This window comes from Schistocerca nitens, chromosome 2, assembly GCF_023898315.1.
Source record: "Schistocerca nitens isolate TAMUIC-IGC-003100 chromosome 2, iqSchNite1.1, whole genome shotgun sequence".
Lineage (NCBI taxonomy): Eukaryota > Metazoa > Arthropoda > Insecta > Orthoptera > Acrididae > Schistocerca > Schistocerca nitens.
The window spans coordinates 614,765,915-614,793,764 of NC_064615.1; the positions used below are offsets into that span (position 1 = coordinate 614,765,915).

Genomic DNA, 27,850 nt, shown 5'->3' on the forward strand with positions numbered 1-27,850 from the left:
ACTGTGTGCTGGACCGAGACCTGAGTTCTAGTCTCAGTCCGGCACACAGTTTTAATCTGCCAGGAAGTTTCATATCAGCACACACTCCGCTGCAGAGTGAAAATCTCACTCTGGATACATTCCAAAGAGTTTACAAAGCAAAAGAGTTTACAAACTTAGTTTTCAACAGGAGAAAAAATGTTTCAAATGGCTCTGAGCACTGTGGGACTTAACATCTGTGGTCATCAGTCCCCTAGAACTTAGAACTACTTAAACCTAACTAAACTAAGGACATCACACACATCATGCCCAAGGCAGGATTTGAACCTGCGACCGTAGCAGTCACGCAGTTCCTTTCAACAGGAGAATTATCACCAAGATATAACATTATTTTATGACTGAGTCCGAAAATAAATTTAATAATTAGCATTAAATTGTGCAATTAATAATATGAATTTTAAGTATGCCACAAATTTTATATTTTCAATTATTCATAAGAGAAGAGTAATTTTAACTGTTAGTACGTATCAATTGTAACACATTAATTTCTTTTTTATGCATTTTAGCTTGAAATATAATACATTGTATACAAAATCATATGAGTTCTTTTAGGGAAACAGCTGACATAATTTTAAGCTATGCAAGAATCAATAGTATGCATGGTGTCGGTTATCTCTATAAAAAATGATAATGTTAGAAGAGGATGATTAATTACAACCTTGAGTTTTAAATAGACGCAACATACTTAGTTCTGCACATCTGTGGGTACTACATTAATAATAAGTGTAAATGGCAAGGAAATAATAATTAGGATGAAAAATCCAAATTTTTTAGGTGTCCATATTGATGAGTATTTAAATGGAAAAAATGCAGTTTGGACCTCTTAAAATAACTTAAATTAACCACATTTGCAATTAAAATCATTGCCAATCCTAAGGGGAGAGAAATCAGTATGTTGATACATGTTGAATATTTTCATTCAATAATGCCATATGGAGTAACATTCTGGAGTAACTCATCTTTAAGGAAAAAAATCTTCATTGCTCAAAAATTTGCTGTAAGAATAATATGTGGTGCTCATCCATGATCACCTTGAAGACATCTGTTTAGTGGGTTGGGTATTCTGACTACTGCTTCACACTGTGTTTATTCCCGTATGAAATTTGTTGTAAGTAATCAACTGCAGTTCAAAAGAAATGATGATGCACATAATTACAATACCAGAAGCAAAAAGACCATTCATTACTACACATTAAATGTTCCTTTTAGCATAAAAACGAGTGCACAATGCTACAACTAAAGTTTTGAAAACTTCCAGTGTCTGGCAAACAGCAAAGTAAAATTTAAAAACAATGTAAGAAAGTTTCTCCTTGACAACACCTTCTATTCTACACAAGAATTTATGTTAGTGTAATATGTAAAAGATAGTGGGTAGGAATTACTAACTGCTCTGTATGTACTCACACTTATAAATTTGCAAAGTGAATGTAGAAAGACTCATTCCTTACCATTATGACTTATTGTGGAAATGATTCATGGAACCTGAAACTAGCTAACTAGTAGTAAGAGATCATAAGAGATATGTGCCACCCATATCATGGGAGGTGCAAATCACTACAGCAATCTTCACTGATCTCAGCTGCTTATGAAAATGTGTAATTTCTTGCAATGGTACACAAGCTTCACATTCTTATAATACTATGTACCTTCCTCACTCATTAATACTGATACTATTCTACCACCAACTGTTAAATTCTTATGTTATGCAGATTATATACACCTATACCCAAAAGCAACATCTCTCCAGAATAACTGCCATATTCTGGATTGAAGATGACATTTTACTTAATTATTAACTGATAAGAAATTGATTGAATGAAATTTCCACGCTGCAGCAGAATGAGCACTGATACCAAAATTCATGGCAGATTAAAACTATGTGCTGGACCAAGACTTAAACTCAGGCCTTTTGCCTTTCATGAGCAAGTGCTTTATGAATGAGCTACCCAAGCACAATTCATGACGCTTCCTCACAGCTTTACTTCTGCCTGTACCTCATCTACTACCTTACAAACTACACAAAAGCTGTCCTGCAGAACTTGCAAACAGAGATGCCTGTATCTACGTACAACAACAGAGGAAAAAATGAACTTTATTTCTCATTATTAAAGCTTTCAGTGATTCAGAAAGGAGTTCCATAAGCAGCAACAAAAATTTTGGGTCATTTGTCCATTGCCATAAAATGCCTGACAGGTAGCAAAACAAGATTTAAATCTAACTTAAAATAATTTATCCTGGACAACAACATCTATTCCAATGATAAATTTCTACTTAAAAAGTGATAACTAGAGAAAAGACCTTTTTGTAAGTGTAATTATGTGAGTAGGACTAAAAAAATAACGTGGTTGTTAATGTTAACATTAATAATGAATACATATCCTGTAAACTTATTCATTCCACATCATTTTGAAATGAGAACCATTCAAATGATCTATGGAACATGAAAACATGTAACAAACTACAATTACCAACTTGTGTGTATTGTGTATGTGCTAGCATAAATTTGTTGTAAGTGTCACACACTGAAGAGCCAAAATATGACAGCCTACTTAATATCATTGAGGTCCATCTTCATAATGCAGTACAGTAGCAGTTCTGCATGGAGTTGATTCAGCAAGTCCTTGGTAGGTTTCTGGAAGTGTATGGCACCAGATGTCTAGCACAGTTCACAAATTTATAGTAAATTATGAGCCAGTTGTCTGTAGTCGCAGAGTTGGCATATGCTAGCATTGTAGGTGTTTTCCACCAGGTTCAGATGAGGGGCATTTGTTTGCCAAGAAATAAGTGTGAGTTCACTAGCATATTCATCAAACCACAGTAGCAAATTCTGGTGTTGTGACAAGGACAGATATGTAGCTGGAAGATGCCACCTCCATTGGAGAAGACATCAAGCATCAAAGAGTGCAGATAGTCCATAGCTATAATTTTAGCTTTGATTGCTACCCCAGGCCCCATGGAAACCAGTGTGAATGTTCCCCATCACCCACTGGCCTGCATCCATGGCTCAGTGCATGTTTCTTGTAGTTGTTCACATGGATTATGGTGTATCCAAACAAGACCATTGATCTAGTATAACAAGAAACATATGTCACCCAACCAAGCAACGCATTTCCATTAATCCATGATCCAGTCATAATGATCTCTTGTCCACTATATTCCTAACTGATGATGTTGCTGGGATGACATGGGAATCTATAGGTGTTGTCTGCTGCAACATCCCACATTCAACTATGTGCACTGTATTATGTGGTCTGAAATACTTTTTCTTGCACCACCGTTGTATTCTGTATCTGTGCCATAGATCACTGTCTGTCCTGTTTTACAGAGTGGGAAAGCCTCCAACCTCCATGTCTCATGATGAGAAATGGATGTCCAATGGCCTCTACCTACTTATGGTTTCACAGTCTTTTGATCACTTTCCATGAATGCTCGTGACAGTTGCACACTAACAGGCAACCAGCTTCACTATAGAGATGCTCATGCCCAGGTGCTGGGCCATAACAATCTTCCCTTTTTTGAAGCACTTATGTAAGTGTATCTCCCCTCTGCCCATATTATTGCTAGGGAGTGAACAACTCCCATTCATCTCTGCTCCTCCTTATTGCATAACATACCTCCAGTACCACTAGTTGGCATTCAGCCTAGCATTGGGCTGTAGTAGTAATGTTCTGACTCATCTGTGTGTGTGTGTGTGTGTTTTAATAAAATGGAATGTAACAATATTATGAAAAGGAAAGTTGCTACTCACCCTACTTACCATGTAATGGAAATGCTGAGTTGCAGATAGGCACAGCAAAAAGACCATCACAAATAAGCTTTCAGCCAGTATGACCTTTGTCAAAAATACACTCCTGGAAATTGAAATAAGAACACCGTGAATTCATTGTCCCAGGAAGGGGAAACTTTATTGACACATTCCTGGGGTCAGATACATCACATGATCACACTGACACAACCACAGGCACATAGACACAGGCAACAGAGCATGCACAATGTCGGCACTAGTACAGTGTATATCCACCTTTCGCAGCAATGCAGGCTGCTATTCTCCCATGGAGACGATCGTAGAGATGCTGGATGTAGTCCTGTGGAACGGCTTGCCATGCCATTTCCACCTGGCGCCTCAGTTGGACCAGCGTTCGTGCTGGACGTGCAGACCGCGTGAGACGACGCTTCATCCAGTCCCAAACATGCTCAATGGGGGACAGATCCGGAGATCTTGCTGGCCAGGGTAGTTGACTTACACCTTCTAGAGCACGTTGGGTGGCACGGGATACATGCGGACGTGCATTGTCCTGTTGGAACAGCAAGTTCCCTTGCCGGTCTAGGAATGGTAAAACGATGGGTTCGATGATGGTTTGGATGTACCGTGCACTATTCAGTGTCCCCTCGACGATCACCAGTGGTGTACGGCCAGTGTAGGAGATCGCTCCCCACACCATGATGCCGGGTGTTGGCCCTGTGTGCCTCGGTCGTATGCAGTCCTGATTGTGGCGCTCACCTGCATGGCGCCAAACACGCATACGACCATCATTGGCACCAAGGCAGAAGCGACTCTCATCGCTGAAGACGACACGTCTCCATTCGTCCCTCCATTCACGCCCGTCGCGACACCACTGGAGGCGGGCTGCACGATGTTGGGGCGTGAGCGGAAGACGGCCTAACGGTGTGCGGGACCGTAGCCCAGCTTCATGGAGACGGTTGCGAATGGTCCTCGCCGATACCCCAGGAGCAACAGTGTCCCTAATTTGCTGGGAAGTGGCGGTGCGGTCCCCTACGGCACTGCGTAGGATCCTACGGTCTTGGCGTGCATCCGTGCGTCGCTGCGGTCCGGTCCCAGGTCGACGGGCACGTGCACCTTCCGCCGACCACTGGCGACAACATCGATGTACTGTGGAGACCTCACGCCCCATGTGTTGAGCAATTCGGCGGTACGTCCACCCGGCCTCCCGCATGCCTACTATACGCCCTCGCTCTAAGTCCGTCAACTGCACATACGGTTCACGTCCACGCTGTCGCGGCATGCTACCAGTGTTAAAGACTGCGATGGAGCTCCGTATGCCACGGCAAACTGGCTGACACTGACGGCGGCGGTGCACAAATGCTGCGCAGCTAGCGCCATTCGACGGCCAACACCGCGGTTCCTGGTGTGTCCGCTGTGCAGTGCGTGTGATCATTGCTTGTACAGCCCTCTCGCAGTGTCCGGAGCAAGTATGGTGGGTCTGACACACCGGTGTCAATGTGTTCTTTTTTCCATTTCCAGGAGTGTAGATCACACACACACACACACACACACACACACACACACACACACACACACACACACACACACACACACACGACTTCAGTCTCTGGCAACTGAAGCCACACTCAGTGTCTCTTCAGTTCCAGAGACAGCAATCGCATGTGTGTGAATTGCATTTGCATGATTGTGTGTGTGTGTGATATATCTGTGTGTGTGTGTGTGTGTGTGTGTGTGTGTGTGTGAGAGAGAGAGAGAGAGAGAGAGAGAGAGAGAGAGAGAGAGAGAGACAGACAGTTTTTCTTTTTGTTGCGCCTATTTGTGACTGATCATCTCCGCTGTATGGTGAGTAGCAACTTTCCATTTCATAATATTGTTTTAGTAAAAATCAAATAAAGAAAGGATGCTTTGCAAAGCTGTTTGTGTACAGATTGAGCCATGCTACATAGACTCCAAACATACACTGAAGTTTCATAAAATAATTTAAACTTTGACAATTTTAATGTCTATCCATTCATTCAAAAAAAATGCAGCAAACAAGTAATGAGTTACAAAAGATGGGCGAGCCATGCTTGTACAATATTCAGGAGCAAATTTCTCTCACAAAAATGAGAAACCAAGTCAATAAAATAAAAATATTATTTTGGGTTATAAAGAGCACAACATTTTATGAAGCTTGTAAGGAATAAGCATATAACAAATGTTCAAAATGTCTTCCACTTCTTTCTACGTATACATGCACTAATGAGATCATGTACTGTTGGTCCCTTTCAAATACCTCCTGGACAGTGTAAAACAATGGAAACTCCAGGTTGGAGTATCAACAATACAAGGAAAAGGGTAGATTACTACTCACTGTTAAGATGACAGGGAAAAGGGTAGATTGCTACCCACCATTAAGATGGAGTGTGTCATCTTTATGGTGAGTAGCAACCCAGCCTTTTCCTTATATTCTGGATAGTGTCAAGTGTTTTCACAGACTTCTATGACAAAGTGATGAAGCATTTCTGCAGTAGGACTGCCTGCTGAACAAAAAAAATTAATTCATCTAAGAAGTAGTAAACTGAAGGACAGATGCTGGAGGAAACTATAGGCCTCAGAAATAGCCTTGCACTACTTACTCATTTGTCACAATGCAAATTGTCCAATGTGTATTGAACAATATCATAAAAGCTTGCTGGAACCCTTTCACACATAAAGTACTTGCATCCTCTTAGGTGCATGGCTACTCCTTATAGTATATCTAAAAGAATGTTCTGAATAAAGTCTTTGTATAGAATGCCTGTACATTAAGTTGGAAGAATATACTGACCTGCAAGTCACCAGCAATTCCAGATCACACATTAGCTTTGAGATTCTATTGAGTTTACATGAATTGTACCATGAGTGTTTTACATATTCATGAATGGTGGATATGAAAATGTATTCCAAAAATCAGTTGATAGTTTTACCTTGAAATGTTATTTATTTTAAACTTTCATTAATAGTTGAAAAAAAAAGGATTTTTGGACATATATTTAGATGTACATCTTTTTTATTTTGACATGAAGAACCCACCCACAAAGTATGTTACACCTCATATAAGGTAAATTTTCAAGATTTTTTTCTGAAATCAGTTTTTTCCCCTTGTACAACAGTTACCATCAAATACAAGTACTCCCAGACCAGTGTTTGTGATGATTCATGGTGGTGGCTTCAGAACGGGTTATGCTCAGTCATACTCACCTGATTTCTACGTTGACAGTGGCATTTTAGTTGTTTCCATACAGTACCGTCTTGGACCACTAGGTAAGGAATTAGTAGTGATAGACAAAATTTTGATCGTTAAAATTAATTGTCTTTTACAGAGTATTTTCTATTTAAGTGTGTAGATGACTGTAACCAAGGAATTCCCCATTAAAATGATAATAAATTAGACAAATCTAAGTCAGCTTATTGTAGGATAAAATGACAAACTGACAGATGGGTTTGATCAGTAGGGTTGTTAATTTTCTGATGGAACAAGAGAGATAAGAAATTAAGGTGAAATGATTTAATACATATAATAAAAAATGGAAATACTGGGGCATGAGGGGAGTACATATGCAGGACAAGGTGAGTGACATTGGTTGAAGAGTGAGTGGCCAAAGTGTGTGGCCAAAACTGATAATGACTTTTATTATATTATAAATATGATTCTGACTAAAATAAAAATAAATGTGTAATTAGTAAATCACTTTTCTCCATTGACAGAATGTCACTTTTTTCAGCAAATGTATCTGATATATTCCTTTGCTTATGTTTAATAGAGGAAGAACTATAGTGGATATGTCTAAAAAGATCCATGCAATTAAACTTTGATGAACATTAACAAATTAATCAGTCTGTGGTGATTCATACAAACATTCTATATTGGTACAGAATCTGTGGTTGAGTCACTCTTGTGATCATAATATATCACAAATACTTCAAACAAAAACCTATGCCTAGTAGTTTGAAAAAGCACAGGTTATACCCATCTACAGATATAGCAGAAGTGATCCACAAAACACCCATCCACTGACATTGACATACATCTATAGTAGAATATTATAACATATTATGTGTTCAAATTTAATGCTACAGTGCTCAACATCACAAGAACTATGATTATATCATTATCATAAACTATCAAAGATATAATTTAGAGAAATAGGTCAGTGACTGGGAAAAGGAAGAAATAATGCACTAATCACGTAAGTATCGACACTACAGTTAAGGGAACATGATATTTACCATCATCATCACATCATCATCATCTTCCTTTCAAGTTTTAGGCCTTTTAACCTGTTATGGTCTCATTGAGAAGTTCTCCTGCCATGTTTTCATTGGCCAACATAGTTATATTACATGGTTTGGCTTGTAGAGCAGCATGGAGTTAGGGGCTCCTCTTTGAGCTCTTTTATTGTACATGTTTTTTCCACTTGTTTTGGTAGTTCTGAATATACTATTTGATATGTTCCTTTCACACATATTCATTCCTGTTGTGATCTGATTTGGTGTAACCAGCTGCTTGTATCAAGTATTTCATTTCATAGGTTCTTTGTCATTTCACATCTTTTGCCTTCATTGTCCAGGCTTCACTGCTATAGCACAGAGCAGCGCATGACTTGCTAAGGTCTTATACTGGTGTATTCTGGTGTGTTTCTGGACTAGGGATAGTTTCATTACATTACTAATGACTCCTATTTCTTTTGTATACCTGGAGACTATTTCAGCTAGGGCTGTTTTTCCAAAAATGATAGTTTATTGTCTCAGTGTGTGAATGTGTTCACTCTTTCTACAATTTATTTTTCAAACAGATCTTACTTTATACTGGGTATTTTCTACATAAAGCCATAGTTTTTGTTTTTTTTAATTTTGATGTCCTTGCTGTATTTCATGGATATTATCTGTAAACTGTGTACAGAAAATTTATGTCATCCTCTGAAGATATTGCAAGAGCTAAATCATCTGCAAAAAGTAAAATCTAGTCTTTTGTTTCTGTTAATTTGAATGAAGCTATGTGGAATTGTCACCAATCTTTGATGATTTTATTAATGTAAATAATAAATAAGAACTCTGAAAGTTGGGATAAGTTGGCATCCCTGTCATATTCTTGTACGTTTTCTTCCCCATTCTGATAATTTGTCCTCTTTCATGACTAATATTAAATTTGTTTTGTCCATTTTGTATATATTGTCGATAAGGTGCAGGGAACATGAATGTTTGTCAAAACCTGTAATAATTTGTTTCTGTTGAAAAGATTTGTTTGAAGATGATGGAGGAAATATGTGATTTTATGTTGACTTTTCTATGTTTTTCTATTAGCGATTTCAATGAAAAACAGCAATCACAGCATGATCTTCCTTTTTTTGAAAGCCATTTTGTTCTTCACCACGATGGGTTCAATAGTGTCTTTTATGGTCTTACAAATAAGGAATCCATGCCAAAATTTATAAAATCCACAACTGTAACTCACAGACATTGATTTACTACAAAATATGTTTTGAATAGCATTTTAAGCTTGTAGAAGTTCTTAAAAGTATGCCTGTAATCTTTGTTTCCTCTCACCCTTGCACCAGATGAGTTCCTCTTTAGGGAATATGGAATAGTTGTAGGTAAACAACTAGAATTCTCTCAGATACAGATTTATTCACACTTAGCTTCTACACAGATACAAGTCTGGAGGCTAACTGCCGTTAGTGTCCAACATCCTGCCCAAAGCCCTCTCCTCAAAGATAGCACACTTACGCACAGAACAAATATCGATATTTATGGCACTCTACGCCACATAGCCCCCCCCTCCCCACCCCCCCCCTCCCCCCGCACATTATGGAGTATGTCCCTGTGAATGGGGGGGTGAGAAGTTAGGAAGGTAATGTACAGTTCTTCTGCATCAGGCGGAAGCGGTCGACTGGTAGGAGACCGGGGGGTGAAACGCGGTACGTCGACGGTGAAGTCAGCAATTGACGCCGGCGGCTGAAGACGACGTCCCGTCCTGGAGTGGAGGTGTAGCACTTTGTCAGCCGGCAGGTGGAGAATCACCTTGCCAGAAGACCTAACAAAAGCACGCAAATTGCCACACGCAGCACTTCTGCTCAATTTAAAGCTGCGCACCACACGAGATTCTGCACTTCCTCCCTCAACATTGTCACACGCGAGTACCACACACACCGTATCGCCATCTACGACAACAGATAATTTATGTATGTCATCAGGGTGCACATGTGTTGTGAATTCTTGGATGGCACCTGTACGAGCAATGGTAGGGAGGCAGGGAGGTGTGGGAAAGCCATGGCATTGGGAAGCATCTGCTAAGAGGGGGGTGGCAGGTGCACTGGACTGCGCAGGAGACGACCTCGGGCGATCAGCTGACATACGAGGGAGCATGACCAAAGGCAACGAGGAGCCAGCGCAGATTGAACGGCGTGACAAAGAGCTGTCACATGAAGATGGTAACACAATGGTAGAATCCGAGTGGTTGGCAGTTCGACTGCGAGGGCTGTGAGGAGTGAAGCCCCGAAAAGATTGGCCACTCGAATTAGATGAACGCAGAGAAGGAGCAGTGCTCGGCAGAGAAGCATGCTGTGGGGAATCAATACCCGAATGCATGGTATGGGAAGATGGATGGCCGCTCGAAGCAGGAGTGGGAGAAATAGAGGCAGAATCAGGGAGGTTCACCTGAGGCTCAATGAAAGCTGGTTTCACTCGGTTGAGTGAGACCGTGGTTACAGAGTCTTTTATGAGGAGATCCATGTTATTCTAAGAGTGTTTGATGACCTTGTAAGGACCTGTGTAGGGCAACTGAAGTGGAGCTTTGACTGAGTCGTCTCTGAGAAACACGTACTCACAAGAGTCTAGCGTGTGCGGTACGTACACGCGCGGAGGTGTATGAGCAGCCGGAGGTGGCGGCTGAATTTTGCTGCAGTGCAAGCGCACCGGCTCGAGGAGTGAAGGGAGTTCAGAGGGCCGTGGAAGTGGGGTGGGAGTGACTAATTCTCCAGGCAAAACCAGAGGTTGGCCGTACACAAACTCGGCTACGGAACCCTTGAGGTCTTCCTTGAAAGTCACACTAAGGCCAAGGAGCACGAAGGGCAGTGCCTCTGTCCATAGTGAGTCATGGCAACGCACGGCAGACTTTAAGGTGTGATTCCATCGCTTGACAAGCCCATTGCTTTGGGGGTGGTATGCATAAGTATGAATTTTGACAATACCACACATTTTACATAAGTCAGAGAAAACTGAGGACTCAAATTGTCGCCCCTGGTCAGTGGTGAGGTAAACAGGTGAGCCAAATCTAGAGATCCACGAATCTAAGAATGCTCAACTTACTGTCTCAGAGGTAATGTTCAGAATAGGCACAGCCTCAGCCCACCGAGTCATCCTGTCAATAGCTGTAAACAAGTAACGGAAACCCTCGGAGGGGGGCAAAGGGCCCACGAGGTCAACATGAACATGGTGAAACCGGCCTGGCGGTTGAGCAAAACAGCCAAGGGGTGGAGAAGTGTGCCTGGAACTTTGTTCTGCTGACACACCATGCATGCTCTTGCCCAAGACTGACAGTCACGGCGCATGTCTCTCCAGACAAACCGTTCAGCTACCAAACGGGTGGAAGCTTTGACACCGGGATGTGCTAGTGTGTGTAGTTTGTCAAAGACCTGGCGTTGAAGGGGCTTAGGAATGAATGGCCGCAATGTACCAGTCGATTCATCACACCACACTAAGTCAGATATGCCAGGGAAAGTAGAGCGTACCGGTTGGAGAGAGGAGCTGTGGTCCAAAATTAACTGCATGGTATCGGGGTCTGCCGATTGCAACCGAGGTAGGTCCGTTAAGTCAATTAAGGTTGTGACAGCACCAACACGCGAGAGTAAATCGGTGACCACATTGTCCTCTCCTCGGATTAGCGAATGTCATTTGTAAATTGCAAGATGTAATCGATGTGACGGAAGCGACGTGGGGGCGGATCAGCCGCAGGATTTTTTATGGCAGGAACAAACGGCTTGTGATCAGTGAGCACATAGAAATCTCGTCCCTCAACATCAGTTCTGAAGTGTCTTATGACCTCGTAAACTGCAAGTAATTCTCTGTCGAATGCTGAGTATTTCTTCTGCGCGTTGTTTAGCTTTTTTGAGAAAAACTGCAGGGGGGTCATAACATCGTTGTATGTCTGACTCAGTACTGCGCCGATAGCATTGCCACTAGCGTCAGTAGTGATAAACATTGTGGCATCCGCACGTGGGTGAGCAATAGTGGCAGCGGAGGCCAACAGCTGTTTGAGTTCGTTAAAAGCCTTGTCCATGTCTGGTGTCCATGGTACCTGGCGGGTGCCAGAAGTTTGTGGGCCAGCAAGAGCATCTGTGAGAGGAGCCTGCACCGCAGAAGCGGCTGGCAAATGTTTTCGGTAATAATTAACTGTTCCAATGAACCTGCGTAATTCCCTATAGGTCTGAGGGTGTAGCATCTCGAGAATAGGCTTGATCTTGTCCTGCGGTGGTGTCAGACCGTCCGATGACACAACATAACTTAGGAATGTGACGGATGACTGGTGCAATTGAGTCTTTTTATTGTTTAGTTCAATACCAGCGGCTGCTAAAATATCTGTCACAACTTGAACACGGTCCTCACTCTGTTCCAAAGTAGAAGCAAAAACCAATATGTTGTCCACTTATACGAAACAAAAGTCTAGATGGGATAAAGTTTGATTGATGAAATGTTGCCACGTTTGGGGGGGCGTTTTTCAACCCAAATGGCATAAATTTGTATTGGAACAGCCCGAAGGGAGTGGTTATGGCAGTCTTTTCAATATCCTCCGGAGCCATAGGAATCTGATGAAATGTGTGCTTACAGTCCAAAACAGAGAAGTACTTTGCACCTACGAGCGCATGATTGAAGTCTGCAATGTGTGGGACCGGATATTTATCAATGATCGTGCGGGCATTTAAATGCCTATAGTCTCCGACCTTACGCCAAGTACTGTCTTTCTTTTGGTCAAACAGGATAGGACTAGCCCAGCAACCAGAAGAAGGTTCAATTATTCCCTTTTGTAACAGATCGTCCAATTGTTCTTTTGCAATTTTCATAAATTCCGGCCTGAGGCGGCGTGGGCATTGCGATATGGGCGGCCCATCGGTTAGATGTAACTGATGAACTGTGCCATTAGTGACTACTGCAATACGTGGTGCGGCACGACAGTCAGATGTCTGTGAAGTGGAGCAGGCAGTGGCGGACGGGCCAAGCTGTGGCGCTGAGGGCACGGAAGTACAGGTGTGCCACCCGCTCGTAGGCTGCGTAAAGGCCACACACGTGTTAACATGGGCGAGGTTGGTACACTGGTTCTTGGTAGCGGGCCGTGCCGCTACGAGCGCAGTAGGCATGAGTGGGCGTGGCCGAACAGCAGATGGCCGTAGTTCATTGCCACGAGCTTGGCAAGTTAATTGTCCATTCGGAACGCAAGGAGCATGAGCACTTGGGCATAGCCTATCATTACAAAAGGGGGTGCTGGCACAGTTTACAGAGTTCACAACATTGTCGTTAACGTGCACGGGCACGGGAACACCAGATTGGCATGGACTGACCTTGTCTGTAGCCGATGAGTTGTCTGCTTGTAGTGCTGCGAGGCGTTGTTGTGTGGAGGCCAACTCGTGGTGTATGTCGCGGAGATGCAGCAGCATTTCCGTACGTTCCATTCGCAACTTTGAAGACTTGGTGCACTCCACTAGCCACTTGTTTGTCCAAGATTGCAGCTCCAAGGATAGGTTTACACACTTCTTAGCACGGCACACATGTTTGGTGTTAGTCGAACTGTCACTCGGCAAAGCGAAAGGAATATGTTTGTTAAGGGGCGGGGGGGGGGGGGGGGGGGGGGAGGGTAAAACACAGTATTTTGCACGAAATCTAGTGACAACTGATAGTGCTTGAGGAAATCAATTCCGAGAATAGGTTCTTCAATTGTTGACACTAGAAACGTCCACTCCAGCTTGCATTCGGGCGAAAGTTTCACTGTATACAAAGTGGAATCCGAACACTGTAGGGTAGACAAGTTCACTGCACGAAGTACTGTTTTGTGTGGTTGCACTTTATTGGTTGCTAGGCGAACCGGCAGCAAAGAGACGTCTGCGCCAGTGTCTACCAGAAAACATACACCTGATCGTAAATCGCGAACATAGACTCGACCACACTTACTGTTATTGTCCGATACGGAGTGCAACGTGGGATGGTGCCCGTTGTTTACATCGCAGGAGGTGGCACCGTAGCCTACCTGCGGTTGGAGTTTGGGTAAGGACACGGTGACTGGCATTTGCGAGCTTGCTCCCTGAATCTCACGTGGAAGATCATTAAGGTTGGGCAGGCCTGTGCTCCTGTGGGTAGTTGCTAGGTGACGGAGTATGTGCCCCAGAGTCTTCCACAGAGGCCGATGCACTGTCGTTGCGGGGAGCTGAAGGTGCAGGCAAGGCGGCTAGTTTAACAAACTTGTTATTAGCAGCACCAGACAAGGGCGTGGTGTCAGAAAGCATCTTAGTGCGGTCACGTCCAGAATGCAGTGCACGGAGCTCACGTTGCCTGGCGGAGTATGCTCTGTCGGCGGCGCGTAAACGTTCATTTACTGGCCTATCTTCATATACAAAGATTGCAGTCTGGACAGGCAAAGGCAGTTTTTCAGTCCAGATTTCTGCGAGCGTGTCATCAGGCCTAACTTGCTCATCGACGAGAAGATGGATGCACCGCCACAGCTGGGACGGAGACCTGTCGCCGAGACGCTCTTCATAGATGAGCTGTCACACATTTTCTCTCCTGGTTTTAGAGACACACTCCAGTATCGTCTGTTTTGCCACAGCATACTTCCCTCCTAGGGGGGGTGCTTTGACCAGATCGTAAATTAAATTGACGCGGTCGTGAAGATGGTTCATGAGGCAGGCGAAGCGTGCATCGTCGTCCAAAGCACAGACATTGAATGTTTGTTCAACCAGGTTAAACCAGAACCCCGGGTGAGCGGGTTTGAAGTCTGATAATTTCGGCAGATTTGGCACTGCAGTCACTGCGGAGGTGCGCCTATTACTTCGGACGGAAGTAGAGCATGCAGAAGATTGCGAGTCTGAATTATTGGCATCCCGTAATGCAAGAATCACGAAATTCACTTGACGCCAGGGGGGCGGCTGAGAAGCGATGGGCACTCGAATGGTGTGAGGATCGTAGTCAAAATGTGCATTCTCATTGACGTGGTAGCTCGGATAGAAGCCACAAGTGCTTAAGCACGCCGGTGAATGTCCGTTATGCACACAGTATTCACTCGACCGTGAGTGGTGGGGCTGGTTGTAGATGTCGGAGTAATTACTGTCCAGCACAGAATTGTTGACTTGATTAGAAGCAACACAAGGATCCCACACACGTCCACTAGGATGCACACTCGGTATGATATTTGCTGTTTGGCGAGCATTGAACACCTGTTGACTAGCCGGCACGGAAGGATACACACGTGGCGGGAACTGATTCGAGTTTGAATTTACTACTGGATTTTCCAAAGTAGCAAAACCTCGCTCAACGCCATGAACTGTATTGAATTGTGTGTTCGACACAGGAGTAGGAATGTTCCGACCAACACTCTGTGGAGAACACGTGGGAAGGTCCAGGCTAACAAAGCCAGAGTCCACGACCGTTGTAGGTAAACAACTAGAATTCTCTCAGATACAGATTTATTCACACTTAGCTTCCACACAGATACAAGTCCAGAGGCTAACTGCTGTTAGCGTCCAACATCCTGCCCAAATCCCTCTCCTCAAAGATAGCACACTTACGCACAGAACAAATATCGATATTTATGGTGCTCTACACCACACTCTCATCAGTTAGATGCATGTCTACTACCAATATTGGAATTTGATGTTCTGAAGATAAGTATCAGCTAGAAATTTTGTGTCTTTGGACCAATATTGCTATAGCTTACACATATAAAGATATTCTAGAGTTGTCTCTTATATAACTAAGCATCAAACATCAAATAGACTTTATCTGCTAAACAAATTAATAACACACTGAATGTTTTGTTGGTCTTCAAAGGAATGTCAGACCAAAATTTTCCTTCTTTCCCTTGTATACCTTCTGCTTTGGTTTAGATATTACTTTACAGAAATTTTCTTCCCCTCCATCTCCCAGGGGGCTCAGGATTCTTGTGAGATGGAGTGTGTTGCACACATTGTTCCAAGCTATTGCAACGCATTCTTCCTTCCTCGGCTACATTTTCTTTTCCCTGCCTCTCTCTCCCTGTCCTTGCTCCTGCCCCTTCCTTCCCCTCTCTCAGTGTTCTTCCTTATGTTGAACCGGCTATCCACATAATTTTTGTATTCCTTCTGATTTTTGTTCCTGTTGCCTTTTTTCTATCGTCCTTTATTTCTGTCACTTTTGGTGCTCCTTTAGAGTTTGACCTTCACTTCTAAATTTTCTCTCCAGAGCATGAGTCATTTGGGGATGAATTCCCTCCCTAGCATCTACAGCATCTTCCCCTCCTTCCCTTTTTCTTCTGCTCTTTCTGCACCACCATGGCCCCCCTCACCCCACTGCGCTGGGTCATCAGCACTTGTAGCCAGTCTGTTTGGTGGGGCTCTCATGTACCCATCTGGCTGAGCCCCCTGATAATACAGGGACCATATTTCTGATACCTGAGCTGTTGCCTCCCCATATATGCCTAGGAATGGTTACTTGCTATTCTAGAGCATTGGAACTCCTGGCATCAGAATTTGAAAGAACCCTTGCTGTGGCTGGATGGTGCCCATGGGGAGAGCCCTGATCTGATAGGGTGGTATCAAGGCAGATGATTTATGTATGAAATGTATAAAGCCCTAAAAAACTGACTGTTCTTCTATGGCCATCTCTTTGGTTGATAATGGATTATTTAATGCTGCTTCTTATGACCCTGTGGCCTTCCCTTCTCTGACTGCACCCTGGGAAGGTGGCCTGGTTTGCCAGCTTGGGGTAAAACACTTTCACTGCTACTTGATCTGCACTAGGACTGACAAGGATATGTTCACCACCACCTAGACATTATATTATGTCGAAAATATTGAGGAAAAATTTGATGAAGTGGAGTCCCTTAGTAAGATGAGATCAGGTTCGCTGTTGATCAAAACTTCTTCTGTCAACCAATCAGCAGCCCTTCATGCTTGTGACAGTCTTGGTGACATCCCAGTGAGCATTACTCCTAACCAGCCTTTGAATATGGTTCATGGACTCATTCTTCATAGGGGCCTCACCCTTTAAACTGATGAAGAGCTTTGGGACAATCTGGAATGACAGGGCTTTAGTTTTGTTTGGTGTGTTCAGAAAGGCCATAAGGAGAATCACACCAGTACCCATTCCTTTATTCTGGTATTTGAGGGAGATACCCTCTTGTACAAGGTCAAGGTTATATGTTAACAGTGTTATATGAAGGTATACGTCTATCCATCCATGAGGTGTTTTTTGTGCTTGTGTTGTGGGCATATGTCTTCCTGCTGTATGGTGGATCCTCTATTTGGTAAATGTGCACATCCACTCCATGAGGGGAGCCCCTGTGTCCTGCAGCCTGTGTGTGTTAATTGTCATGACCATCACTCCCCATGATTGCCAGATTGCTTGACTTATACGAAGGAGAAGGAGATACAGGAGTATAAATCTCTTGATCATCTATGTTACACTGAGACTTGTCAGGGATATGACCAACTTCACCCTGTGCCGATGACATCTAACTTTGCCTCTGTTATGTCCTTTCCCCCTCCTCCCTCCAGTCCTGCCTGCCTCTCCTCTCTCCATGCCCTGCAGTTTCCACACCCTCCCCTCTGGTTGCTGCTCCCACTTCCTGGATACAGAAGTATTCCCCTTTTTAGTACCTGCCAGTGATGGTGCTCCCTCATGGGACCACTCCCCAGGAATTTCCCAGGACAGAGACCTGCTGCCTTAATTGGCCAAGGGGCTCACAGTACGTGTGTCTCAGGGAGACCCACATTCTTTCAGTTCCGAATCTTGCAAAGATGGCACATCTAGGGGCATCAAGTGGGCCTTTTCCTGGGACTTATGTTTCTCCATCATATCTTCCATAGCTCAAGGGGAGCAGAGCATAGAAGGAGATTACTGTCCCTTCATGGGTTCTATGCTTTGTATTAGAACATGATGGTCCCTTTGAGGGCTTCTAGTGGTGTTTGCATTTTAGTTCATATGGAAATTGTGAGTATATGGATTCCTTTTTGGACCACAATGGAAGCAGTTGCCATCCAGGCCCACTTGGACTCTGTGGTCACGGTTAGTAATCTCTGTCTTACTCCTGACTGGCCACCTATACCTCCTACTCTAACTGCCCTCCTCCAACAACTCCCCCCTCTCTTCCTTCCTTCTTGGGGATTTTAATGCCCATGACCCTCTGTGGGGCAGTGCTTTTTCATCTAGCTGGGGATTCCTCATTGACCAATTTCTTGTGGTCCACGACTTGTACTTTCTTAATGATGGGTCCCCCACTCATTTTAATGCCACATATGGAACTTTATCTGCCATGGATCTTTTGCTCACTTACCCTTCCTTTCTTCCTTCCTTACATTGGTCACCACATGTTTGCCTCTGTGATAGTGACCACTTCCTATTGATTCTCGCATTCCCTTCCTGCCTTCTGATGGCCAGGTTACCCCAATGGGCTTTCCATCATGCTGACTGTCCCAGGTCATAGTTAGAACTTCTTTGTCAGATTTTATTGATTAAGTCATCCATGGTCTGTATGATAAGATAGTTTGCACCACCATAAGCAGCACTGGCCTCCACTGTCTTATTACCTTTAAACATCTTCATGCCAAAGATTATCAGGCATTAGTTCTGTATCATCTGGGCTATGGTTGTCAAATTTATGGATAAGCTGCCACTTCCACACTGCTTCTCTTGCACCTGATTCACCATTGTGGTCTCCATGTCTGTGTTCCTGACCACAAGCTCAGCATGTATCCATCATCAACACATCAGTCTGACCAATGTCCCCTGCAACTTACTTGAATGGATGGAGGCTCGTTAAGTCAGTTGAGTCTTTGAATCTCATCTCCTTATCAGTTGGGCTTTTGGAAGGAATGATCTCTGATTGATCATCTACTTTGATTGCAAACCACAACTTGGCAGGCCTTTTCTCAGCACTCACATCTTGTCACAGATTTCTTTGATCCCCATAATGCCTATGACACAGGTTGGTACTATCACATCCTACTTGCACTGCATGAGTGGGTCTTTGAGGCCTCTGCCCAATTTACCAGTTCATGTCCCAATGGTTGTTCAGATTTCCTATTGGCACTGTTCTCAGCTCTCCACAGACCCAGGAAGTTGGCATTGCACAGGGCTCCTTAATAAGTGTTATTCTTTTTCTCACTACTATTAATGGACCTTTGGCTTCCGCTGGTCTGTTGGTCTGTATGTGGATAATTTCTATATTTGGTCTAGCTTCTACTCAGTGGCCTCTGCAGAAAGACAGCTCAGGGATGCCAGCCAGTGCATTTCCATGTGGACACTGCTGTGCAGTTTCCAATTCTCTCTCTTTAACCTGAGGGTGATACATTTCTGTCATCGCACTATGGTCTATCCTGATCTCAAGCTCACCTCAACACCCAACTTGACCATGGGCCTCCTGTTTCATTTCTTGCATCTTCCTTTTGACAACAAGCTTGCTTGGTTGCCCCATATCTGCATTCTGAAGGTTGGCTGTTTTTGTAGACTCATTGTCCTTTGCTTCATACCATTGTGGTCTCCATTTAGCCAATGGTGCTTTTCACACTAGCCTTGTCAATAGTCTTCTGGTTGATGCTGGGGTCCATCCATTTTCAGTTTAGCGGTCTCAGTTCCTGGTTTCCTTTGCCATCACTGCCCACTCTTCCCCTGCTCATCCCTCCTATTCTATTCTTTTTGTGGCTATGGGACATTGCTCACCTGCTGTCCATTCTCTGTTGGGTTTACAGTTGGGCTCTGCTTTGCTTCTCTCTGCCATGATTTCCATCTCTCTCCTTGTCCTTTTCCCATATTCTCTCCTGACCACCCCAGCTTGGCTAGTTCCTTAGCTGCAGATTTGGATGGATCTCTTCTGTTTTCTGAAGGCCACCATTGCTCCAATGGAGTTCCATTGTTTGTTCTGTCTGCCCTTACAGAAGTCTGGATGCCTTTATTTTTACACCGATGGCTCTAAATTCACCAATCAATTGGGAAATGCATTTACATCTTCTGTTGGCATGGAACACCATGCCATGTGTTTGGTGTTTACTGCAGAATTGATAGACCTCTATCAGGCCTTCTGTTTTATTAAATGGTCCTGCCTCACCTGACTTTTGTTATCTATGGACTCAATGAGTGGCCTTCAGGCTACTGCTTGGTGTTTTTCCCACCACCCCTTGGTGTCTGCCTTCCACGATCTTCTTGCCGATCTTGGTGAGACTTTTTGTTCAGTTGATTTTCTTTCAGTTCCCAGCCACATGGGTATCCTGGGTAATGAACTTGCTGATTGCCTGCTTCAGTGAGTGACCCCCATTCTTTGTGACCCCTCTGGAGACAGATTTGTGTCTTTATGTCAAATCCCTATTTGCTCACTTAGGGGCTGACTCTTGGGTGAGCTACCCCTCTGTCTAATAAACTTTGTGCAATCAAAGAGGATCCCACCACATGATACTCTTCCCTCCACCTCTCCCAGCAGGAATATTCCATACTCTGCTGTCTTCATATCTGATTGGTGTTTTTCCCACCACCCCTTGGTGTCTGCCATCCACGATCTTCTTGCCGATCTTGGTGATCCTTTTTGTTCAGCTGATTTTCTTTCGGTTCCCAGCCACATGGGTATCCTGGGTGATGAATTTGCTGATTGCTTGCTTCTGTGAGTGGCCCCCATTCTCTGTGATCCCTCTGGGGACAGATTTGTGTCTTTATGTCAAATCCCTATTTGCTCGGCCGGCTGGAGTGGCCGAGCGGCTCTAGACGCTATAGTCTGGAACCGAGTGACCGCTACGGTCACAGGTTCGAATCCTGCCTCAGGCAAGGATGTGTGTGATGTCCTTAAGTTGGTTAGGTTTAAGTGGTTCTAAGTTCTAGGGGACTGATGACCTCAGCAGTTAGGTCATGTAGTGCTCAGAGGCATTTGAACCAGTTTGAACCTATTTGCTCAATCAGGAGCTGACTCTTGGGGTAGCTACACCTCTGTCTAATAAACTTTATGTAGTCAAAGAGGATCCCACCACATGATATTCTTCCCTCCACCTCTCCCAGTGGGAATCATCCATACTCTGCTGTCTTCATATCTGCAATACTAGGTTGACACATAGTTCTTTGCTCCATAGTGAGCTGCACCCTGCCTCTCCCCCTTTGTAGTCCCAGGGCAGGCTATCCCTCATGGTGATCCATATTTTACTGGACTGCTCCTGCCTTTTGGCCCTTCACACTAAATATGCCCTTCCACCCTTCTTGCCTGGGTGTTAGTGGATGACCCTCATATGGTTCCATGTCTCCTTGTTTCTCTCTCTCTCTCTCTCTCTCTCTCTCTCTCTCCATGAAAGTGGTTTGTCCTCCCATATTTAAGTCTTTGAATTTCCCTCTGAAATTGTAGACCCTCAGTTAATGTTGGTGTTGTTTATGGAGGTCTCGGCATTTCCTCCACACCACCAGGGTTCTCTCCTCTTTTTCCCTATGTTTTTATCTGGTCATTTGTGCTGTTTTATTTCCCATTTTCCTGTGTCTTCTTCCTCTGATCTTGACCTCATCATATTGTGATTATGGCATGGTGTGGTTTGGTTATCAGGAAGGGTCAGTGGCAAAGCATTTCCGGGGCACCCCTGCTCTCACCATTCCTACTCCCCCCCCCCCCCCCCCCCCCCTTTATCCTCTTCCTACTGCTCTGATGTTACTTTTACATCTTTGTTTGCCTGTTTTCCCTTCACCTTGATTGGATTGTGCTGTTTGAGTTGTTCCTCCCTTGGTACCTGCCACCTTATATTGTGGGACCAGTGGCCTCACTGTTTAGTCCCCTCCCCAAATCAACTAACCAACTGACCATCCCCTCCAGCTCTGTTATATACTTAAATATTCTAGTCTTTGCTAGTGATAACTGTTATTTAATAAACTTCATGCATAAGCCAAATCACCCAAACGTACACCTGAATCTCATTGCAAATTAATGTTTTTCCTATTTTTAACTTTTTACTTTGACGTTATAAGATAATTCTTCTACACACTGATCTTTTTTCCTTTTTCCTTTGAATTGCACAGAAAAAAATGCATTCTGAAAATGTTAGGTTTATTATCAAACTTTTGCTGTATCTGCCACCAGTTTCTTAATGGTTGTGTACATGATAGGTGCAGTTTTTTGTGTAGTGGTGTTGATACGTAATACTTAACTGCTTCATACTTACAGTACTTTTGTTATGAACAGGATTCATGAGTACAGGTGACTTACTGCTACCTGGAAACCTGGGTATGAAGGATCAGGTCCTTGCACTCCAGTGGATACAACAAAATATTGCTGCATTTGGTGGCAATCCAGATGATGTTACCATTAATGGCCAAAGTGCTGGAGGAGCTTCAGTACATTTCCTTGTGCTGTCACCCATGTCAAAAGGTACATAACTAAAATTTGGAAGATATGTATTTTGCAACAGAATGACATGTATCCTATTTTTGCTGGACAGACACATTTCAGCATTCAGAAGTATACATAACTCCAAGCATTGGCACCCATACAATAGTTCTTTTTGGGGATGGGTGAGGGGGGGGGGGGGGGAGGCTAAAGATGTCGGTATGGAGCATTTTTAATATTTTGGAAGACAAATACTGACTTGTAAGTAGCTATAAAAAAGTTTCATTTCTGACCCTATTAAAAAACTGTCTAGGTCCAAATTTTAAATCATTTTCTTGACAGAAAAAAAACCTGACTACATCATATTTTTTTCCTTTCCAGAGAGCTGAGGTGTGGGAGGACTATGCCCCCTCCCTCCCCCCTTGGCCCCAGGTATGGGTGTCCTTGATTCTTGGATATTATAAGGTCATAATTGCATTTTGGAGCCAGAAATACAATGCAGAAATATAAAAAAAAGAACAATAAGAAATGACTTGTTTTATGTATTATTTTGTCAGTTATATGAATTTTCTTTTACTTAATAATTTTTTTATTTTCTGTTTTATGGAATGTCCTGTGAACCAAATTTCACTTTATCTTTGGTTTTGTATGGGCTCAGAGACACAGTTTACTGTTTTTTTTAAACCTAGGCATACTATAATTTAACAAACTGCTGATATAATGGAATTTGCAGGAAAAGTACTATTTGTACAAGTGAAGGTGAGGAACCATCCATTGCTTTATTAAAGAACTACCCAGTATTAATCTGAAGGGATTTGTGGGCACTATAGGGAAGCAAAATAAGGACGGGTTGGTGGAGAGTTGAACTTAACTTCTATTCAAAGGAATCTAAATGAAAGCTATGTTAAAAAAGGTAGTGCCGCTTCACTCAGGTGTCTGCTTTGACTGTCTTGCTCAGGCAGTACATAACTATTAGTAAGGATGCTTCCCCTATTGTAATACAGTAATGCAACTCTTAGTTTGCAGATTAATTATGAGCTGTATTGTCCTCATAATTTATTTTCCTCGCACTGGAAATCAGTATGCCTTTGGAGATATTTCAGTTTCATTTTTTTTTTTAATTCTTTTGCAGATATTGAACTGTGAGTTTCACAATGTGACACACAAAATTTATATTGATTTGCAGATTATTAGTCCTTTTTACCCCCTAAGGTAAGTCTTTCCACTCCCGGGATTGGAATGACTCCTTACCCTCTCCCTTAAAACTCACATCCTTTCGTCTTTCCCTCTCCTTCCCTCTTTCCTGATGAAGCAACCGATTGGTTGCGAAAGCTAGAATTTTGTGTGTATGTTTGTGTGTCTATCGACCTGCCAGCGCTTTCGTTTGGTAACCCTCTATATATATATATAAAATTGAATATAATAGACATTTGTGTCTGTGTATGTGCGAGTGTATACCTGTCCTTTTTTCCTTTTTTCCCCCTAAGGTAAGTCTTTCCGCTCCTGGGATTGGAATGACTCCTTACCCTCTCCCTTAAAACCCACATCCTTTCGTCTTTCCCTCTCCTTCCCTCTTTCCTGATGAGGCAACAGTTTGTTGCGAAAGCTTGAATTTTGTGTGTATGTTTGTATTTGTTTGTGTGTCTATCGACCTGCCAGCACTTTCGTTCGGTAAGTCACATCATCTTGTGTCTGTATATGTGTGGATGGATATGTGTGTGTGTGCGAGTGTATACCTGTCCTTTTTTCCTTTTTTCCCCCTAAGGTAAGTCTTTCCGCTCCTGGGATTGGAATGACTCCTTATCCTCTCCCTTAAAACCCACATCCTTTCGTCTTTCCCTCTCCTTCCCCTCTTTCCTGATGAGGCAACAGTTTGTTGCGAAAGCTTGAATTTTGTTTGTATGTTTGTGTTTGTTTGTGTGTCTGTCGACCTGTCAGCACTTTCATTTGGTAAGTCACATCATCTTTGTTTTTAGATATATTATATTTTTCCTATGTGGAATGTTTCCCTCTATTATAATCATGACTTACCAAATGAAAGTGCTGGCAGGTCGACAGACACACAAACAAACACAAACATACACACAAAATTCAAGATTTCGCAACAAACTGTTGCCTCATCAGGAAAGAGGGAAGGAGAGGGAAAGACGAAAGGATGTGGGTTTTAAGGGAGAGGGTAAGGAGTCATTCCAATCCCGGGAGCGGAAAGACTTACCTTAGGGGGAAAAAAGGACGGGTATACACTCGCACACACACACATATCCATCCACACATATACAGACACAAGCAGACATATTTAAATATGTAAAATATTTTGTGCTGACTCTGTAGCACCATACACCTGGAGAGAGAAGGTTTAATTCCTGAAAGAGTGACGTATGCAGTAGTAACAATGATATACAAAAGTGGAGATAAGCAACTGGCCTATAATTATAGACCAATTGTCCCTCATTACTATGTTCTCAAAAGTTTTTGAGCAAATAGCTTATGACAGAATACTGAACTGTCTTTCTGAGAATAAGCTCTTAACAACACCTCAGTTTGGCTTTTGTAAAGGATCTGTATTGAGAAGACAATATATGATCTCACAAAATCAATTCTGCTTGAACTAAATGATAAAATTACTCTGTCAGTATTTTCTGGGTCTTTGTCAAGACCATTTGTTCTCTAGATAACAAAATTCTGTTAGGGAAACTAAAATGATACAGCATTAAGTGTCTTCCCCTTCCGTGGATGGAATTATATCCCAACAATATAAAACAGAAGGTCCCATTAACAAATGATACACAGGAATTTAATTGTCATGGGTGACTGGAACTCTATAGTAGTAAACGGAAGAGAAGGAAACGTAGTAGGTGAATATGGAATGGGATTAAGGAATGAAAGAGGAAGCCACCTGGTAGAATTTTGCACAGAGCATAACTTAATCATAGCTAACACTTGGTTCAAGAATCATAAAAGAAGGTTGTATACATGGAAGAAGCCTGGAGATACTGGAAGGCCTCAGATAGATTATATAATGGTAAGACAGAGATTCAGGAATCCGGTTTTAAATTGTAAGACATTTCCAGGGGAAGATGTGGACTCTGACCACAATCTATTGGTTATGAACTGTAGATTAAAACTGAAGAAACTGCAAAAAGATGGGAATTTAAGGAGATGGGACCTGGATAAAGTGAAAGAAGAGGTTGTAGAGAGCTTCAGGGAGAGCATTAGGGAACGATTGACAAGAATGGGGGAAATAAATACAGTAGAAGAAGAATGGGTAGCTTTGAGAGATGAAATAGTGAAGGTAGCAGAGGATCAAGTAGGTAAAAAGATGAGGGCTAATAGAAATCCTTGGGTAACAGAAGAGATATTGAATTTAATTGATGAAAGGAGAAAACATAAAAATGCAGTAAATGAAGCAGGCAAAAAGGAATACAAACACATAAAAAATGAGATCAACAGGTAGTGCAAAATGACTAGGCAGGGATGGCTAGAGGACAAATGTAAGGATGTAGAGGCACATATCACTAGGGGTAAGATAGATACTACCTACAGGAATATTAAAGAGATCTTTGGAGAAAAGAGAAGCACTTGCATGAATATCAAGAGCTCAGATGGAAACCCAGTTCTGAGCAAAGAAGGGAAAGCAGAAAGGTGGAATGAGTATATAGAGGGTCTATACAAGGGCGATGTTCTTGAGGACAATATTATAGAAATGGAAGAGAATGTAGATAAAGATGAAATAGGAGATATGATACTGCATGAGGAGTTTGACAGAGCACTGAAAGACCTAAGTTGAAACAAGGCCCAGGGAGTAGAAAACATTCCATTGGAACTACTGACAGCCTTGGGAGAGCCAGTCCTGACAAAACTCTACCATCTGGTGAAGAAGATGTATGAGACAGGTGAAATACCCTCAGACTTCAAGAAGAATATAATAATTCCAATCCCAAAGAAAGCAGGTGTTGACAGATGTGAAAATTACTGAACTATCAGTTTAATAAGCCACGGCTGCAAAATACTAACACAAATTCTTTACAGACGAATGGAAAAGCTGGTAGAAGCCAACCTCAGGGAAGATCAGTTTGGATTCCTTAGAAATTATGGAACACGTGAGGCAATACCGATCCTACGACTTATCATAGAAAATAGATTAAGGAAAGGCAAACCTATGTTTCTAGCATTAGTAGACTTAGAGAAAGCTTTTGACAATGTTGACTGGAATACTCTTTCGAATTCGGAAGGTGGCAGGGGTAAAATACAGGGAGCAAAAAGCTATTTACAATTTGTACAGAAATCAGACAGCTATTATAAGAGTCAAGGGGCATGAAAGGGAAGCAGTGGTTGGGAAGGGAGTGAGACAGGGTTGTAGCCTATCCCCAATGTTATTCAATGTGTATATTGAGCAAGCAGTAAAGGAAACAAAAGGAAAATTCAGAGTAGGAATTAAAATCCACGGAGAAGAAATAAAAACTTTGAGGTTCGCCGATGACATTGTAATTCTGTCAGAGACAGCAAAGGACCTGGTAGAGCAGCTGAATGGAATGGACAGTGTCTTGAAAGGAGGATATAAGATGAACATCAACAAAAGCAAAATGAGAATAATGGAATGTAGGGGAATTAGATTAGGAAATGAGACGCTTAATGTAGAAAAGTGGTTTTGCTATTTGGGGAGCAAAATAACTGATGATGGTCGAAGTAGAGAGGATATAAAATGTAGACTGGTAACGGCAAGGAAAGCGTTTCTGAAGAAGAGAAATTTGTTAACATCGAGTATAGATTTAAGTGTCAGGAAGTCGTTTCTGAAAGTTTTTGTATGGAGTGTAGCCTTGTATGGAAGTGAAACGTGGATAATAAATAGTTTAGACAAGAAGAGAATAGAAGCTTTCGAAATGTGGTGCTACAGAAGAATGCTGAATATTAGATGGGTAGATCACATAACTAATGAGGATGTATTGATGTTGGCAGCTGATGGTTGGAGTGCTGACACATTATCTGCATATCCAGTAATGCTGGCAACTGATGTGATATATATAGGGATCATAGCAACCCATACTGCATCAACAACAGCCTGAAGATGACGCATTGAAGCACTGAAACTGGTTACAACAAAATAAAATAAAATCATAAGGACAGCTGTAGTTGTTTTACTTTGTCACAGTCTCCCATCTTCATGCTGAAAATAGTTAAGTTGAATAAGCCTTGCATTACTACCCATTAGTCCTGGAATGATGGCCTCATGTGCTTTTCTTAAACAAAAAGTATGTCTTGCTATCCTGTCAATATACAGAAGCCCAACCACCTCTCTTATTTCAAAGTACTGTATTTCTTTGAAGCTGTTGAAAGTAAAGAATATTTTTTAATCACATTGTTCTCTCATGTTCCACATGAAACAGCACTTTTTCTAGAATATGTGGTCCATCCTTTGACAAAATCTAGTATTATTAATTAATTGTTAATAATTTATTAATATTATTATTAATTAATTATTATTATTATTCTAGTATTATTGATTGTACTGCCACATTTGTTTT

General features: G+C 42.5%; 1 protein-coding gene across 4 annotated transcripts in view; it reads left to right on the plus strand.

Moving 5' to 3' along the window:
• The window catches only part of LOC126236704 (esterase FE4-like), a 139,565-nt gene that overhangs the window by 67,768 nt on the left and 43,947 nt on the right, over positions 1–27,850 (plus strand). For all 4 annotated transcript variants that reach the window (XM_049946225.1, XM_049946227.1, XM_049946224.1 and 1 more), the window contains exons 4-5: positions 6,919–7,069; positions 22,185–22,370. In XM_049946225.1, the coding sequence (XP_049802182.1) occupies positions 6,919–7,069; positions 22,185–22,370 (337 nt within the window). The remainder of the gene's footprint in view (positions 1–6,918; positions 7,070–22,184; positions 22,371–27,850) is intronic.